The following is an 18552-nucleotide window of genomic DNA, read 5'->3' on the forward strand; positions in this document are numbered from 1 at the left end:
TCCCATCAGCAGGGACTGACATTTGACAGCGGTCAACCCTCATGCTATGTACTTCCTCCAGAGCTGGTGGAGAGATTTCCTTTCCAAAATGAAGTGTTTCAGAGCTTCAGTTGGGTTCCCAAGCGTCATTTGGGATGCAGATTTTTGGAATGGTGTCACATTTGCCCAGCAGCAGCCAGGAAACGAGAGTAACAAGAGAAGACTTGTTCGCTTTGCTGTTTCCAAAGCAGATTTTCTTTCATGCTGTGGGTCAAGACGGAGCTGACCCTATTACACAGCAAAGAAAGCAAAGCAGCCAGGGTTATGTGCGGCTCAGGCTCAGTGTGCAATGATGATTCATACAAAGTCAGGCAAGTGAAGAGTGACTGTAATACAAAAGACTGAGGAGAACGAAGAGGTGGGTGCTGAGTGAGACAGTGCGGGGGTGAGTGGTGAGAACAGGGTTCAGGGCCAAAACTCCTCCCCTGGATGGGGTGATGTTGTCTGATGGTTTCAGCAAGGGATCCAGGAGCAATGCCTCAACCCAGATCACTGCTGACTCTGTGGCATCTCCAGTGGTCTTGTTTCTCAAGTGAAAATATTTTCCCACTTCCTAGGAAAACTCCTGTGTCTTTTTTCCAAAGTGATTCAAGATTCTGAAATGAAAGGACACAGAGATCTGTGACAGCCACTTGCAAATACACCACCCCCTACCCGTCCCAAAAAATGGAGATGTGCAAAACCGGCACACAGAAGGCACGTAACGCGATGGACATTACAGACTCAGAGGTGGGTGCAGGAGGGGGATGCTTTCCTCTTTGCATCTCATGTGCAACAGGCATCCCTGGTGAGTTGGCTTCATCACCGCTCAGGGAGGAGACGTGCCCTCCTCCTTCTCGGGGAGGGAGAGGACAGTCCCCAGGCAGCCTTCCTCAGCTGTCTTCCCATCCCTGGTCCTGCAGGCAGCCATGGGCCCTTCTGCCTGCTTCCTGGCTGGGTGCTCCAGAGATGACAGAAATAAGGATAAGCTCATCAGGTGGGGAACCAGTAGCAGTAGAGGAAACAGAAAGGTTTCTGGAGGAAATGTTTATCTAAGACTTCCACGAGGTGTCAGCAACAGCTGTTATTCATCACAGATAAACGGAGCTGCCTGGGACTGCCATACATCCACCTCTTCACCTGGCCTGTCCTCACCAGAGGAGAACAAGTCCTGTCTAGTGACTACCAGCAGCACTGCTGCCTGCTCTCCCGCAGGCCAGCACTGGATGACCAGCCTCTGTCCCCTAACACTGCAGAGCAGAGGGGTCCTCACACAAGCCAGGACCCCAAGGACCAGACCAATATACTTGCATATTATTCCTGACCTAAAGAGCTCACCAGCTAAAACGGGCTGGTCAGAGGGGCGTTACTGCACCCCTTCTGCAGATGGGATGCTGGTGACACAGTGAGATTAACTGGAGGTCAGGTGGGAAGGGGACATACAGCGTGTATATTCCAGCCCAGCACCCCTACTGCAAACCCCTGAGTCTCCTCACTTCTTTCTGAAGATTAATTTTAGCTAAACAGGACATTAGGCCTTTCCTTCTGACTTGTTGACAAAGACCCCAGAGCCAGAGGCTTAAAGCAAAGCTAGCAGCTCTGCTGCTCCAGCCCACCACAGGTCTGGGGCTGTTGTCCAAACTCCACTGACCTTTGGACCTGAGCCTACTTTCGAGAGAGAAGACCAGTAAATGTCCAGAGCCAAACCTGCACACAAAATCCTTGCAAGGACAGGAGTAAAACCTGTATCTTCCAGCCCATTTCAAAAAGGAGGGATGTACTCTTTGCCCATCTTTCATCTCATGCTCAAACTCAGTGCTAAACATTAACTATGTTCAGTATGCTGATACTGTCTATTTTCCTATTGTTTTTAATTACACCCACAATTGTGTCCATTATAGTCAGTATGATCCTGCCCTCAGTTTAATGAAAACAGGAAACAAATGACGTCTGCTACAAGAAATGGCAGAGCTTTTCGCTTCATCCCATTACAGGGCTGGGTTTCAGTAGCATTAAGCAGGTTTTAGTTGGTCACTGGCTGGAGAAACCAAAGGATCGACATCCTGGAGGAGGGTGAAGAAAAAAATAGCTGCAAGAGGGCACGTCACATTGCTTGGACGTGGTCACACCAACAGAGTAATCTTCGTCATGTGCCAAGGAACCTGTGATAAGCCTTCTCATAGTCGGATCAGTAATAAGATCAGTTACTTAATTCAAAGTGATTAAAACCAGGCTAGACTGCAAACAAACAAGTCATGTCCGTGGGTCTGCATGTAAAAAATATGCCACAAAATTAAAACCTTTCTGGACTGTTATGTTTCACCACTAATGCTGAGCACACAATTTGGGGTGCAAACATGGTACTTTTTCTCCGGTGCAGTTCACAAACCAGCTGCCTTTCCTACAGACAGGCTCCTGCTTCGAATGTGTGTGACAAATACACTTTGCAAACAGGGGCCTGGCCTCTGGGTTACTACCCACCAGCTGCGAGGCCGCAAGGACTCAGCACGCTCTGGCCTCTTTTTAAACCAGTGCTGGGGCCCAAAGCACCCAGTGGTTGTAGCTGGTCCCCCCCCGCCCCCCGGTACAGAGAGCTTGGCCCGAGGAAAACAGTCCTGCTTCCACACCAAAGCCATTAATTTCCTACGCAAAAGCCAATTTGGCTTACCCAGGCATATGTGGAAGATGAGTAGAAAGGGCTTGGGCAACCTGGCTTGTCACCATGCTGGACATCCAAATCGACAGCAATGCCTTGGTGACAGGAGGGAAAGGATTTGGGATGCGTGGTCAGGCAGGGCCATCTCCCGGAGCAGGCGGCATGCAGAGATGTGCTGGGTGCTGCTGCCATCAGCAACAGGCAGCGAGGTCCGGGTGGGGGATGCTGTGCCCGACACAAAGGAAGGGCTATGGAATTCTCTGGTTTTAAACAATTTCCTTTGATCCTGTGCTTTGGTGCAAACTATCCCGTGCCTGCAGTAATAGGATGCGACTGACAGGCGAGTGCCCCAGCAACAGCAGGGAGTGGTGGAGGCGGCTGCCTTTAATGAGTTTTCATCTGGAATCAGACACGAACGGTGAAAGAGGATTTTCCGTGCCGTGGCTGACATCCGAGACGCGAGGAGTTGTGGTGGATCTGCGGGGATCCTTGGATGACGAGTCGCACTGACAAAAGCTGGACGTAATTCTCTCTGGCGAGGCAGCTCAGCGCACATTACCCTGATTTCTCTTCCCTCAGATGTGGTCACCGAGTTTCTGAGCGTGACAGTGGCGTGCAGTGTCCTGCCCAGCTCACCCACCTACCTGCATCCCCTCACACGGACCCCTGCGGTCTGGTGTAAGCATCGCGTGGCAGGGAAGAAGTTACAAAGCAAACCGAGCACAGTTTGAGCATTGTTTCCCTGCCTGAATGGCGATTCAGAAGAGGCACGACAAAGTGAGCGGTTGTTCCTCGCCAGCTCCGTTTCTCATCGGGGTCAAGGGGAGGGTTGGCAGCATGCCGCAGGCTCCCTCCCCGCCGCCCCGAGCAGCTTTGCAGAGAGGGCTGCAAGAAGTGGGGTGTTTCGGCAGGTGCCTGTGATCTGCCCCTGGTGTGCACACACACACACATCGTGCTGGGACACGCGGAAAACGTCGCCCGTTCCAGCAGCGCTCAGGAGAAGCTGCTCTCCCGCACTGGTGAGGGGAAGGCTGGGGAACCCCAAGGACGGAGAATCCAGAGCTGTCGGCCATGAACACGACAGCAACCGGCGTCGCCCAGCTGCAGAGGGTCGGGTCACACCCTCGCCGATGGAGAGGGTGCTGGCTGCAGGCGGAGGGACATGCGGGGGGTCAGACACACAGTGCGGAAGAGGGAAATGCGCTGAGCATGGAAGGGGTAAGGATGGAGCAGATCCCAGGATTTGTTGACAGGGAGGAGGCCTTGCAAGAGAGATCTTGGTAATGACAGCACTTGCTTTGCCAGTGTGTGGCCTGTTGCCCGTACATGCGTGTTTTAGGGCCCAGGGACTGCAGGAGCCCCAAGGAGGGGTCCCTGGTGCAGGGCTGCCGGCAGCGCCGGGCTCACCCCACGCCACCACCATTCCCTCGATCTTGTGCAGCCAAAGCCCGGGGGGGTGACCCTCAGCGGGAAGGGCTGCCGGCAAATGTCACTTTGTTGGGAGAGAGCCACGGGTCTCGCAGCGAGCCCATGTGCACACACTCGTGGGAGCCGCCGGCTGCAGCCACCCGCGGGGGTGGGCAGGGGCGAGCCGAAACCGGCGTGGGGCAGGCGGGGAGGTGTCACGCCGCCTGCCCGGGGCTCTGCCTGGCCGCAGCCTCCCGGGGGCCCGGGCGTCTCAAACCTTCTGCACGCAGCTCTCCCCGTGGCCCAGACGCCATGCCCCCAGGCACCCCATGTGCCCAGGTCCCTGTGTGCCCCAGACCCCACAGACCCAGGACCCCATGCCCCCCTGTTCCCTGTGTGCCCCAGACCCCACAGACTCAGGACCCCATGCCCCCCTGTTCCCTGTGTGCCCCAGACCCCACAGACCCAGGACCCCATGCCCCCCAGGTCCCTGTGTGCCCCGGACACACAGACCCCATGCCCCCCAGGTCCCCGTGTGCCCCGGACACACAGACCCCATGCCCCCCAGGTCCCTCTGTTCTCCACACTCCACGACCCCCACGTGCCCCTGACCCCACGTTCCCTGCCCTCCCTAACCCCGCGGCGCCGCGCCCCCCGCTCACCATGACCCTGGGACCCTCCACTCCGCTAAACCCCGCCCCCCGCCCCGTACCCCCGCCCCGCCCCGGCAGACCCCGCCCCCGCCGCCGCTCCGAGCCGGCAGCCAAGTTTCTCGGAACTTCGCCTCCCGTGACGCGCGGGGCGGGCGCAGGGGGCCGCGGCCTCTGGGCGCAGCCAATGGGCGGCCGGCGGAGCGGGGCCCGGCAGCCAATGGGCGGCGGCTGGACAGTTCCCGGGTCCTGACCGACCTTCACCGCCCGGGGCGGAGGGGGGGGCGGGGGCGGGGGCGGGGGGGGCGATAAAAGGGCCCGGCGGCGGCGCGCGCTCCCGCCGCCCGCCCCGCCCCTCCCCTGCGGCACCGGCACCGGCGGAGCTCGGCGGAGCGGTGAGCCTGCCTTCCCCCCCCCCTTCCCCGGCACCGGGGGTACACGGGTGTACCGGGCGGTGTAGCGGGGCCGCCGCGGCGCGCTGCCCACCCCGCCTCCTCCTCTCTCCGCTCCGCTCCGCGCCGGCGGTGGGACGCGCGGAGGCGGCCGCACGGCACTGACCGCCCCCTTTCTGCTCCCGCAGCTCCGGGGCTGATGCGGCCTCTGCGCGCCGGGGTGGGAGGCAGCCCCCGGCGGAGCCCGGCCGCCCGCCATGCCCTGGAGCGTCCGGTGGGTCGGTGGCCACGGCGCCCAGTCCCAGAAGCAGTGCAAGAAATCCTCCTTCGCCTTCTATCAGGCGGTGAGGGACCTGCTGCCCGTCTGGTTCCTGGAGGACATGCGGACCATGGAGGTCTTCCACTGGGAGGACGGGGGCAAGGTGAGCCTGTACTCGCCCTCGGAGGCCCTGCTCTACGCGCTGGTGCACGACCACCAGCCCTACGCCCGGCACCTGCTGAGTAAGTTCCCCCAGAGCGCCCTGGCCGTACCCAGCCAAAGCTTCAGCTGCTGCCAGGCCTCGGCCCCGCACTTGGCCATGGCCGTCCGCTACAACCGCGTCCGCATCCTCTTCCGAATCCTCAAGGCCGTCCACGCCTTCCCGCCGGGCGACAGAGCCGCCCACCTGGACCGCCGGGGCTGCAGCCGCGTGGAGGGTGGCAAGACGGCCCTGCACGTGGCCTGCGAGCTGGTGCGGCCCGAGTGCTCGCTCCTGCTGCTCGGGCACGGCGCCTCGCCCTGCTTGCGGGACAGTGCCGGGAATACCCCCCTGGACACCTTGCTGCAGCAGATTTCCCACGCGCCGGCAGCGAACATGCGTGCCAAGCTCCTCTGCCTCGACTGCCTCTTCTTCTTCGTGCCTCAGGACCTCCAGTTCTCCATGAAACAGCAACTGTTGGACAACCGGCAGCGGTGGCAGGACCTCCTGGGGGAGAACAGGTTCCAGTGCCTGGTGGGCTCCGCTCCCCCGTCGCTGTTTGTCGGAGCCATGCGTGTCTTGATCAGGACCATTTCACCTGAGCATTTCCCAGAGGCTCTGGATAATCTGCCTCTGCCTCATTTCCTAAAGCCTTTGGACTTGAAACTGGAGAGCTAGAGGGGTGGTATGAGAGCCTCCCGCTCACCTGACAGAAATAGACTGTTGTGCTAAAAATGTATCGGTATATGAAGCTGCTAATGCAGTGGCCAAGTATCTGTTTTAATTAGAACTGTATTTTTAAAAAGAATTCTATCTAGCACTTTACAATATATTTTATTTAAAGATATCCTTGGTGAGGTGAGGGCCGCACTGCATTTTATAAAAACATTCTATGGTATGTACAAATGGGGGGGGGGGTGGTGTCAGAATATATTTGTAAATACAGGCTGAATAAACCAGTGGCAGATGTGATCAAAATACAAATTGAGTGACTGAAAACCCTGAAGTGGCATGTGCCTTGGAAAAGCATGCGCGGGGTGGGGGAGTATCTTGTCATTAGGATTTCCCTGTTATATAAGCCTCGTGGTCCTGGAACAGGATGACTCCTTTTTTACAGCTCTCCTAATACATCTTGGCAGGCATGCAGGGTTTTTTTAAAGGCACAGATGAAAACTTCCTCATCTTGTACACAAGACCAAAGAGAAGCCAAATACTATTAAAGCTTCCCTAAACAAGGCTGGCAGGGATGTGCAGCTGAACAAAATGTGTTTTAAAATATGCAGAAATGACAGTTGGTTTCCTTGCAAAGTTCTTGCAGCTCCCCTGGGAGAGCCAAGGTGCCTGTTGTCAGGCAGAGGAGAGCAGGAGGGCACACGCAGGGCTCTGGCCAGCCCTGCTCCTGCGCCGGCGGGAGGCAGGGATGGACCCTGCGGGACTGCTGCGGGGTGAGGAGGGCAGGGCAGAGCAGCAGGGCCAGCCTCCTTGTCCCTGCCCCCCCGCTACGTCCAGAGGGGTTCAGCTAAGTCTGGCAATGGCCTGGGACCCTAGAGCAGCTCTTTGGGGTGGATTCTGGCCCCTCTGCTGCCAGTCCCCAGGACAGCATGGCTTAGGTTCGGCTGAGTGTCTTGGTGGCCAGTCTGAGTACCAAAAGAGTAGCTTAGATATCCAGCCTTACCCCACCTCTCCCTTCTGAGATGCTGCAAGCTACATAAAACATCTTCCCAGCTGCCCCAGATCAAAAAGCCCTTTAGGGGTAATGTCCTGCCTCTAACACTTGTGTTTAGACACATCAAAGCCCTGAGCAAAGGGTACTGGCTCCAGCCCTTTGCTCTGCAACCTTTACTCTGCAGCAGTCTGGGCAGTCACACTGCTTGCTTCCCCATGAAACTGGCACTGCCTCTGCCTGCTCCGCAGGGAGCGAGCTGCAGTGGCTCCACCAGCATTGCAACAGCAGAAATCTCCTAGGCCACAGCCCTGTAGCTTTGCCTCTGTTCTTGGAAGTCGTCAGTGAAACTGTAGGGTTTTGTTTCAGTGCTTAAATGTGTAGCCAGTGAGTCGTTTGCCACTTGAACTATTTCAGCACTGTTGTTCCCTTTGGGGTCATCAAGGAACTGATGTGCTCAGAGAGGAGAGGCCATGTTCAAGGCACAGATTTCTTTATCCGTGAATTAATTTTGGTTAGGAAAAAAGAAAACCACAGAATGAGGCACTATAAGCTGTTCATGCTTCAGCAAAACAGAGTGGTATTTCATCTAAAATAATCTCCATACAGCACTGCACAATAAAAGATAAGCCATACTTCTAAAATTTGAGATGCAACAGAAAGAAGATTGCTATTCTTAGACTGATGGCACGGAAAGTGTTTCCTAGAAGAGCAAATGTTCCTTTTTCCTAAGAAACCAAACTGATACATGCTCAAACTAATTACTATGGGAAATTTAGGTCCCTTGCTGGAAAGCATAGAACAACTCTTAACTGTTCTCTTCAGCTACCTTGCTGATAATAAAAATACAGAAATCCAAAGAACTAATCCCTCACTTATCCACTTAAAAACAAATTTTAAAACATCTATGTTGCTAAATTCTTGATTTGAGTACATGTTCCCCATTGCTTCTGTAATAATAGTGTGGAATCATCCAAAACAGATGAGAAGTAGAGCAGTCGGGTCTCACTCGCACATGGAAGAGTGACTTGAGGTGGGGGAAGAGACAGAGCTGGTGGTGGGAGGAAAGGTTTATCAGCCTTGCTGACAAAGATATAATGAGACTCAGCAGTTGGGAGTTGGTTAGTTGAACTAAATGCTGGAAGACACTCCTGCTCCCAAGCTGTGAGGGTAATTACACATTGGAACTGCATGACAGGCTGGGCAGGACACCCTACACCTTAAAACCAGCCCATTAACAATACAAGAATTCAAGGCCAAAGCTGCCCCTGTGATTCCATACAGCCCTCTCACCAGCTCTCGGGTAATTCACTTCAGCAGACAGAATGATGGGTCCAAAGTCAGCTAGCTGCTGCGCCCCTCCCGTTATTCTAGGACAGAAATCAAGCCTATTGCTGAGACCATGCTGGGATCGCTGGCAGGTCACTGACGGACCTTGCTACGTGTGGCTCGTCGATGTGTCCGAGATGCTTCATCTGGAGAGGCTGAGACAAACTGTGAGCGACCTACACTGGTGACTACACAGATCCCTCACCCAACTGGGTCCAGGCTTGTTTTTCAAACAGTCAGGGCTTGGAAAAAAGGCTGGGGCTTCTCGGCTTTGGGAACAGAAGTCCTTTGTTTATAGACCAAGCAATAGTGGCATCAGCTTTCCTCAGACCGACTTGCCAGCACGTCTCTGTCCTCTGCCACCTGTGGAGTGCAGGCTCCACAGCCCCTTCAGTTCTCCATCTCTTGGTGAAGGCTGCCAGCAAAAATACCTATTAGTGCCACTTGCAACACCATTGCCAAGCTTAATAAAGCAAACGTGGACAGTTTTTATGTCCCTGCAGAAGGGGACTGCCAGGGCTAGCTAGGGTCAGGGAGCCGGCCACAAAGGTGTGGGAAAGAAGACTCACCAAGTCCTAACACCATAAGAACAAAGGAATTACTTAAAAGCTTCTGTCTTACCTGCACAGGTTAATCTAGTCACAGAAGGCAAATTACTCATCTGTAGGAAATGCTTTCAAAAACATATAAAGCAGTATATAGAGTCAGCATTCCTGAAAAGCTTAGTTACAGCCCATTCCTCCTCTAAAAAACTACTATCATGAAAGAGTGATGAAATATCATAACTATTTCCCACATGTTGCTCAAGCACTTTCAAAACAAAATATTCATATACTACCCACCTTTTAGTACAAAGCTGGTTTTATTCGTTGTGACAGATATAGAAGACCTGAAACACTTTCATTCAGAAAGCAAGGGGAGAGAGGAAGTACCAGCTTACTTTTATTTTTGACTCTTTGCAATTGACTCCTCTCTGCAGTTCCCTTAAATATTTCAGGAGTTACAAAGTTTAGCCTGTCTAGAGTGTGCTGAAGGAGCCAAAATCTACTGTAATTTTGAGTAACTCAAGTAAAAGATGGATTTGGGATCTTTAAGTTTTCCTTTACCCAAAATATTAAGTAGTTAAAGAATTTAAATTGATGTGAACACAAAACTAGGTGGTTTAAATAATCTTAAAACCTCCCTTACTATAACATTTGTCTCAGTCTTGCTCTCTGGCGTACTGTCCTGCTATGAAAGCTGCATCCTTGTTCTTGCCATGGTCACGGCCTGGCATGAGCACTGCCAGAGGTGGGCACCTTAAATGTGGCAGAAGAGGCAGATATTAAGCACACCTGAAAATCACCCACTTCATGAATATGCATAGATATGGAATATGAGGCCTAACATCAGCACAGCACACATAATATCTGCTGCAAATAGGTAAGGGTTTCATACAGTTTCAGACAGAGAAACAGGGCTGCTAATGAACAGGCTCCTCTGGGTGGAGAAGTCTTGCAAGCTAAGGCAGGCATCAAGGAGAAAAGGAAGCAGGAAACTACTGAGAGCAAGACCAGCTGGGAGAGGAGGCCTTGGCTACAGGTAGAGCTGCAATTACAGGCTGGTTTGAAAATAAAGTTGCAAATAGCAAGGACAAAGATCCAGCACAGAGGCATGGAAAGACAGAGACTAGAATCAGGCCAGGGTGCCAGGTTTGTTTCCTAACCCCTATTTGTCCTATGTCTGGGGCTCAAGTCATACAGGTTTTTGACTTGCAATATAACAGATCTATTGACCTCAGCTGATCATTGTTCATTGCATCACCACATCTTCAGATCAATGCCCCCAACTAGGCAAACAAGGCACCCATGCCATGTGCTTAATATTCAAACAGCACTGTAAATCCTTGAAAACCAACTTCCCTAGCACCTATGTTAATAACAGTACTTGCATCACTGGCTGGGGCCAGCAGCTGCCTGAGGTTAGATCACCATTAATTCCCAGCCTGGCTTCAGTGGTCTCTGCTCCACCTACAACATGTGAAAAAGAAACTCTGCCTATTACTTGCTCAGATCACATCAAACCATTCTCTATTGTCAAGCACAATAATCACATTTATGGTGTTGCGAGGCTGCTGCTTGCACTGACTTACTCCCGCTCTTTCCACTGAGCAGGTACACGGCCACGTGTAACACAGCAATGGAAGCGGCAGAGCTCTCTTCCTAACTCAGCAGCCATAGCAGAAACTTGTAAAAACATCAGAGATCCCTCACTGCTGCTAAAAGAAATGGATCCAAGTTCAGCTGGGATAAAAATGTACCCCCCACTTGCCCTGATGACCTCTGAAAGGACCGGTGTCTCTTTGCCCAATAGTTTAGTTGATAAATGGAAAAAAAACCACATAAATCAACAAAGCAAATCTTCAGGAGCTTCAGGTGTTGAGAAACTCATCATGTTTAGGAATTATTGCTTAAGTCAGAAGAGTCTAGTCATCAAGTCTAAACTGTTCATGGCACAGGCCAGCAATTCCCATGTTGGGCCTATCACATTTGATTGATTTGCAGCATCTGCTTTAAGTCCAACCTTATTTTATAGATTTTTAAACAATGGAGCATGCAAGGCTCTCTGAGGACCTTGTGACTGAGCCAAGCAAAAGTCCCATCCAGATCACCTCAATCTCTCATCTGTCCCTAAATCACAAAACGTCCCCTGTCATCAACCCTGCCTCCTTCTTCTGTAGGAAAACTTGATAATTTCCTAATGCAAATGTGAGAATTGACCAGAATGGATCCGAGTCCGCAAGTAGGGAGGCAGAGACCCACTTCAGAGAAGCAGGGAAAGCAGAAAGGGACTTTGATCTGTCCCACGCTTGGGCTTCAGCTCTGCGAGCAAGGTTTCAGCAAGCACCTGAGCCAGTTAGGACCCTGGATGAGCTCCAGTGACACCAGCCACTGCAAGATTATGTTCCTGGTACTACAAATCTAACGGGAAACACGGCACAAGTCAACCCTTCTCCTTCAGGAAAGACGTATCAGGCCCCAGCAGTTCAATTCCCACATTCAGGCCTGACACGACCCACTCTGAGATGGCGAGACACCCGCATGCCTGGGATACGAGGGGTGACCACGGGCCAGTCTCCCCTTCCTTGCGCTCCCCACCCAAGGCAAAGAGGGCAGGAAGTTCCACAGATCTCAACAGGGAGATAAGCAAGGCATGGGGGGCCAGCCAAGCCCTTCCCTCGGGGTCCTCTGTGGAAAGCAAGGGAAGGAGGCCAAGGGAGGAGGGAGAGTCTTCCAGGCAGAAAGCAGTTGGCTGCACGCCTCAGCCAGGACAGGGAGAGCAGCTTCCAGCTCTAAGGACGGCATCCTCCCCACCGCCTGGCTCCCCGATTCCTGCGCCATTCGCCACCAGTGCCGTGGCTCCTCTCCCACAGCCTCACAGCTTCGAGGGGGAATTGTCTGTCCTCCCACCTCCCACACCAGTGATCAGGCAGCACCCACAGACCCTGACTCTGGAAGATTGGGCAGCCCCATCTTCTCTCTCAGCCAGAAAAGCTCCCTTGCCCAAAACTGTCCCTCTGCTCCTTTGTTCCAGCCCCAGTGGTAATTACTGTTTTGATGTCAGGGTGTTTTTCTGGCATGATGATCTTAATATTCAGGCTTTATTTTATAATCATTAGGGTTCTTCTTTTAAATGGTGCAAGTAAATTATAGTAAACACATTATACTACATCACATTCATATTTTTAATGCAATGTCATTTCCCTGACAATGTTTGAGGCAGCGCTTCAGAGCAAAGCCTAGAAGGATAAGTAATTTCTAACTCACAGTAAGAGAGAGAATGAGATCCCTTGAGGAGCTGAGTTTTTGAATGTCCTTTCCTTCAAAACACCATCTGCTAGTGCTCTCCTGCTCTCTCCCACTCCTGCAATAAGGAAAGCTATTGATGGTTAGTGACTCAAAGTGACAAGACAGAAAGATACAGACTCTCAAACTGATTTCAGTCCCCTATTAAGGACGTGCACAGGCAGGGCTGTGGCCAAAGGCAGGCTAGACAAAAGTCTTGAACTAGTAATGGAGGTGACCTGAGTGACTGCTTGTCCACTGCTTCTGCAGGGAGAGGGGCACGTTGCTTCGTACCACGTTTGCAGGCTTGCCCAGCAGGAGGGATACCGGGACCTTAGGGACCACGGAGCTTGGGAAAACTACTGAGCGTGCCGTAGGACCACAGGAGTCTGACAAAGAGCCACTGCAGAGCTCTCAGTGCTAGCAAGGGGAAACACTCACATGTCATCAGGAATAGTGTGGCACTCCCTCAGGTTTGCCTCCTCCTTCAGACGCCGGAGGCTTGACTCAGCTTTGCTGCCACCTCATCCTTCCTGCCAGCAGCAGCACCAGGGCTGTGGTTAGGCTGAGAACGCCCTGGCAGAAAACCACCTTCTGAGACAGCCCTGAGGTAAGAGCTGCTGGGAGGGCAGACCAGGTGAGTCAGTCACTGAGTCACTCGTTGGGTAGAGTGTTTTGAAGGATAAAACCAGATCATTTCCTACAGAGTGAAAGACCAGCTGCACAGCTAAGGTAGTGTCCTTATCGCCCAAGTTGCCTTCACTATGGAGAACACTGGCTGTGGTGTTGGAGTTCTGTACAATGTGCTGGCCAGAGATGGCCAGTTCACATCCAGCAACACCATCCCGACATTTGTGATAGTCCAGCAAGCCATCACCCCATCAGCCAGGGCCACTGGTATCAAGCTCTAGGTGAAAGACTCAAGGTGCATCTCCTCATAACCCTTCGCTCCAGCCAGTCAGATCTCTCAGGAGACTTATGGCTTCTCCTGAGGGTTGACTCCCCAGACTGGGTGTGCAGTGGGAGACAGTCCACCCCCCATTCCTTCTCTCAGGAATAAAGCCCTCTCCCCCAGCACAGCCTGTCCTGAGACTCTCGCCTGCCACCGGCCCCTTCCAGCACTGCTCACACCTCTGCTCTTAGGGTGCAGGGGGGGCACACTACCAGCATGGTGATGGGCAAAGAGCACGGCCAGCATCCAAGCTATTATTCACTGATGAAGAGACTTGGTAAATCCCAGCTGCCCGGTGAGATCAGGACCCGGGGGAAGCACAGAGTAGGAGGCATCTGGGGGTTGGGGAGGAGAGCACGTACAGACAGACAGTGGGGCCAAGCACCACAGTGCTTGTATCATGAATGCTGGGAGAAGTTGAGGTCCTAATTCTCTGGTACCACACAGCATCAGCTATGCTGACACACGTGCTTAGGTATGCCTGGCAACGGTATGCCTGTGGTACTGATGCATTGCTCACGTGATGAACAAACAACTGGCATCACATCTCCTCCCCTTACCAGTTTAGGGAGACATGCAGCAGTTAAATCCTAGCTGCTGAGATCAAGCGTTTTCTCAAGTAGTTTTGGCAAATATTCTTATCACCAGAGGTCTCTGGCTCAATATTGCCCTGAGGTGGCCACACAGTGACCTTTAACTACTCAAGTCTCACAGGCACTCACTCAACACAAGGCAGCTAGCAGCAGACCTTGTCCTGCAATAGTCCACGTTGCACCTGGAAACAGCATTTTTCCTGGTACAAGACAGGGCACACGTTACCTGGCACATGTTTCTCTCTACGGTGCAGCTAAGCCCGCTGAGGCCAAAAAAGAACCTCAGTCCCCTATGCTCTGCTCAAACAGCAGGACTCTGATGTGTTCCCATCCTCTTTCCACTTTTGCTGAATGATGGGAGGAGACAAAAGGGGGAGCGAATTGCCTTGCTGCCCCTGATAGTGAGGGAGTGACTTTGCAAGCTAGAGCCAGGCATAAGAGGGGAGGAGTAATACAGAGCTTGGCTCTGCCCACCTCTGGCTCTAAGGGAAAAGCTCTGCTTAGCAAATGCTGTGCCTTTCGGAGGGTGCTGAGCAGCACTGAGCGCTCACTTTGGGAGGTGACAAGTTCCTGCTGGTGGTCTGGATCTGCATCTATTCACCTTCTCAGCATTTGCAGTTCATGCATGGGGAAGCGGCACTGTACTGTACCAAACCAAGGGTGCAGAGCTGGGAGGGTATTGGGAAGTCTTTTGTTCCAGAATCAAAAGAAGCCTTTCCTGCCTCCTGCTTGGGATTTGATGCTTTAGAAACTGGTTGCTCAGATACCAAACAAATCTCGTGTAGAGTCCCTGTTAAAACAAAAGCATTGAAATTTATGCAACCAAATCCCTGCTTTGGACTGTAACCTTACCAGGCCCCATCTATTAATTAGGCTACACTGAAGCTTTACTCAGGTCCAAGCCTGACACTGATGCAACTGACTCTGTAGAGACACCCTTCCTGATGGGACACATACCGAATATGCTGGTTTAATGTGACCACAAGTAGCCTTGATGACTGAAGCATTAGACCAGTGGCAGAAAGATGTGTGTTCTACCTCTCCCTCTATTAGCTGGTGTCTGAAGGAAAAAGCCAGTTTGGCTATCTGAGCTGATAACTTTTAGCTCAGTTTGCAAAAGGGCTGCATGCACTGTGATAGCAAGCCTTGAGCTCAGAGCCTATGGAGAACCTGTATTCTTTGTGGTATCAAAACATGAAATTCCAGCACAATGACCACGTCATTTTTGCCCGCCTTCCTAGTTCCCCAGCCTCTGCAATGGAAAACCATAATTCTTTATTGGTTTGTTGATCACTTTTCTATTACTGTAGGATGTACTTGCCCTGACCATCATGCTACTCTCAAGCCCACACCCTCATTGTAAACTCCAAGCTGGACACCCTGATGAACTTCTGGTTAGTGAGGGTCACCCCATCCAGCTCCCCACTCAGTTTTACTTGTTCCCAAGAAGCATTTGGAAACTTCTCCCAAGCACAGTAAGTCTGTCAGCAGCAAATCTTTAACTCCTGTTTCCTCTTTGCCTGCTCTCCTTCTTCATCAGACTATAGGTAAAAACAAGTTTACTGCTGATCATCCCTTCAGAAAGCGCTGCTGCCACAAGAAAACATGGAGAAATACACAAGACAAGTGGCTTTGGTGCAAATTACCAGGTAATAAATCAAAGGGTTACACCACACAGCTCAGGCCTGTTGAAGACAAAGGCTTGATATTAAATGTGAGCATCCACTTGTGGAGGCATCACCTCTGGGGAGAAAGATTACTGAAACCAGCACCCAGAGATTGACAAAAAATGGTCAAATCATCAGTGGTCAGACGAATCCCTCTCATTTTATGCTCCTGACATACTGATTCTGAAAATAAAACCAACCAAATAAAACTCCTCTTATGTTACAGCTATTACAGGTGATGTTACATGTATTACTAGCCAGTCGGTTAGTTTCTGGCCTCCTCCACGATAAAGAGCACTGTTTTCACACAGGCCATCGATAAGCCCTGAATGTTCTCACGTATAAACCAAAATAGGACTGATTTGCAGAAATACTGAGTGTCCGCAGCACCAAATGACATCAATAGAAGATGCACGTGTTCTGCACCTTCAGAAGCCCTGACTTTCGGCTAATGTTATTCAGATCTACCAAACAGAACACGAAAGGACATAAGAATACTTAAGTGAAACCAAGGTGATACCACCTACACAAAAGAATCAGGCAAAGCAACAAAACATTAAATGGCTCTGATGGATGTTCTCAACCCTTTATATCATTACAGGGATTGTTCCCTTTGTCCAGTCTTAAATACTTCATAGAATGGGACTGCCACCATTTCCAGACAGCAGCACAACCTAACAAACCTTATTAGGAGGAAATGTTTCCTGCCATTAAGCTTGATTCTCCTTTCCTCATTCTCCTTCCATAGGTCAGAATTACTCTCTTCATCATTCCCTGAAACCATCATCTTACCTCTAATCACCCTAGCAATCACGGATTAAGGCAGGTATTCTTTACAGACTCTGACTTTTATTCCTGCCCCCCCTCCCCAGGTCATCATCTCTGCTCAGTTCATTATTAATACTGGTTTTCTCAGAACTTACTTTCTGAAATTCAGGTGCTTCCAGCTGCTTGTAGTAACCTAGATGTGAACGCATCAGAAAGAGAGGGAAACCAACCTACGTTAGAGCTATGCAACACCCTGAACCAGGACCAAAACTGCACCTACGGCACAGGTCCCCCTGTGACTTGACTATCTTTTGAAAAAATATGTTTCTGTTTCCCAACCAGTGGCATAGAATGGCTTCCAAAGCTACTCCTTACTTAACTGGTCTACAGCAGAGACACTGGGATAGAGAGGAAAAAAAAAAAAAAAAAAAGATGGTTCCTTCCCCAAGCGACATTCATGTTAAAACTTTGAGTCCCTGCCAAGGAAGACAGACACTCAGTACCTGGCTATCACTTCATACAAAGTAGATGTGTTTATTTTGCAAAATCACTTGCTTGGGATGGCTTCCAGAAACATCCCTTACTTGGCTGAACAGAAGCAGAATTGCCTCTGGAGATGTGATATGATGAAGTCTTAGATCCTTACTAATAATATTCCTGAACCTATAACCAGATCCACTGTAGTGAAAGCTTTGCCATGGATTTATACAGGACTAAATATGAAAGACAAGCATGCCAATATTCCCTACTTGCCTAGCTGTGTTTTCACAAAATAATTTTTCAAAATAATCAAAAAGATTTTTTTTTTCCCTAGTCACCACAGTATCGTTACAACTGTTACCAGTATTTCTTGAGCTTAACATGACAGCTGAACTCAGATATTGTAAATCTGTTATTGGGAAAACAACTAAATATAAGTCAAGAAATCAATGATACCAATGTTAATAAACAAAAGTAAACTAATTTTCAATAGTTGTCAGATTAGTTATTCTTTTTAGGAGAGCAAGGAAATGTACACATTTCTACTGCAGCAGTGTTTGCGGAGTGGTGATTTTCAAATGATGCTCCATCAGGCACTGACAAGTGGTCCATATTTGGTTTAGAGAAGTGTACTTCTGCAGTGCTCTTTATTAAAAGCTTGATGGAAAAAGCACAGGAAAACATGCAAGCGAGTTTTAGTGGTGACCCAGGTCAACCCACTGAAGAATTTGAGGAATCACTATTTTAAATTTACTCCGCACAAGTTGGTACTTGTAAAACCAACAGAGATCAATAATGAAATATGAGAATCTTGAATGCAGAAAGCAAATAGGATAATGATACACAACTCATCTGGGTACACAGAGACAGCTCTAATTGTTGGGTCCATTAGACACTGGATTTCAAAAATACCCAGCTCAAGCTGAAAGTCACTGTGACCCATTAAGGTCCTCAAAAATTGCACATGGTAGATACAACAGGTAGATACAACAGCCCCACAACACTAACTTTTAAAATGAAAAACTGGATGATATTTGGTGAGATTCAGCAGGAAGAGAACATGAAGGAAGTTTGATGTGATTTATGTCTGTGTCATGCTGATGTGTTCCACCTTGGCTAACTGCAGGAACTGTAGCAGGGAACCACAGGCCTTAAGCAAGACTTTAGACAGACCTAAGAAACCATGCATTTGCCAAGATCTGCAAAAGATTCCTATTACCCACCACAGAAGCTGGCAAAACTCAGGGTAGGGAATCATCTGTATGCTATAAGCCTGTCCGTGCTGCCCAGGACAAGCATGCTATGGGGGACACTGAAGGCTAGCTCTTAGCAATACAGTTCTGCAGAGCCAATATTCTTCTTTAGGTCTCTGAACCTGACAGTAAGATAGATGCCAACCTGCTACTAAAACAGGCTTTGAGAAATCACTGGATGTACGATTGCGAAATTTAGGGATTGAATGAAGCATGGCCTATTGAAGTGAAAGCTGAGCTCACCTTGCTCAGTATGCTTTGAAAACTCATCTGGCAAGACACAGTATCTCTTGCCCGTTGAAAAAAAAAAAAAAACAACCAAACAAAACAAAATCAAAACCCAACCATTTGTCACATTCCATCTTGCAAGTCTTCTATGAAAATCAGGTTTTAGAAGTCACCCTACTGCAAGGAGACAGCAATGCTGAAAAACATGCTGCAG

At 50.5% G+C, this 18552-nt stretch overlaps 1 protein-coding gene across 2 annotated transcripts; it reads left to right on the plus strand.

Annotated features, from left to right (window-relative positions):
* Positions 1 to 3466: 3466 nt before the first annotated feature.
* On the plus strand, positions 3467 to 6559 carry ANKRD9 (ankyrin repeat domain 9). 2 transcript variants are annotated; one of them, XM_042799272.1, is made up of 2 exons: positions 3467 to 3892; positions 5312 to 6559. In XM_042799272.1, the coding sequence occupies exon 2, from the start codon at positions 5381 to 5383 to the stop codon at positions 6257 to 6259; it is 879 nt and encodes a 292-aa protein (XP_042655206.1). In that variant the 5' UTR covers positions 3467 to 3892; positions 5312 to 5380; the 3' UTR covers positions 6260 to 6559. The 2 variants fall into 2 exon arrangements, with proteins under 2 accessions (XP_042655206.1, XP_009969533.3); XM_009971231.3 differs by lacking the exon at positions 3467 to 3892 and adding an exon at positions 5086 to 5126.
* Positions 6560 to 18552: the final 11993 nt, after the last annotated feature.

This window comes from Tyto alba, unplaced genomic scaffold (genome assembly GCF_018691265.1).
Source record: "Tyto alba isolate M040663 unplaced genomic scaffold, T.alba_DEE_v4.0 Super-Scaffold_29, whole genome shotgun sequence".
Classification (NCBI taxonomy): Eukaryota; Metazoa; Chordata; class Aves; order Strigiformes; family Tytonidae; genus Tyto; species Tyto alba.

Bases quoted from the DNA above. Each gene is read 5' to 3' on its own strand.
- ANKRD9 (XM_042799272.1), top strand. From the start codon at position 5,381: ATGCCCTGGAGCGTCCGGTGGGTCGGTGGCCACGGCGCCCAGTCCCAG.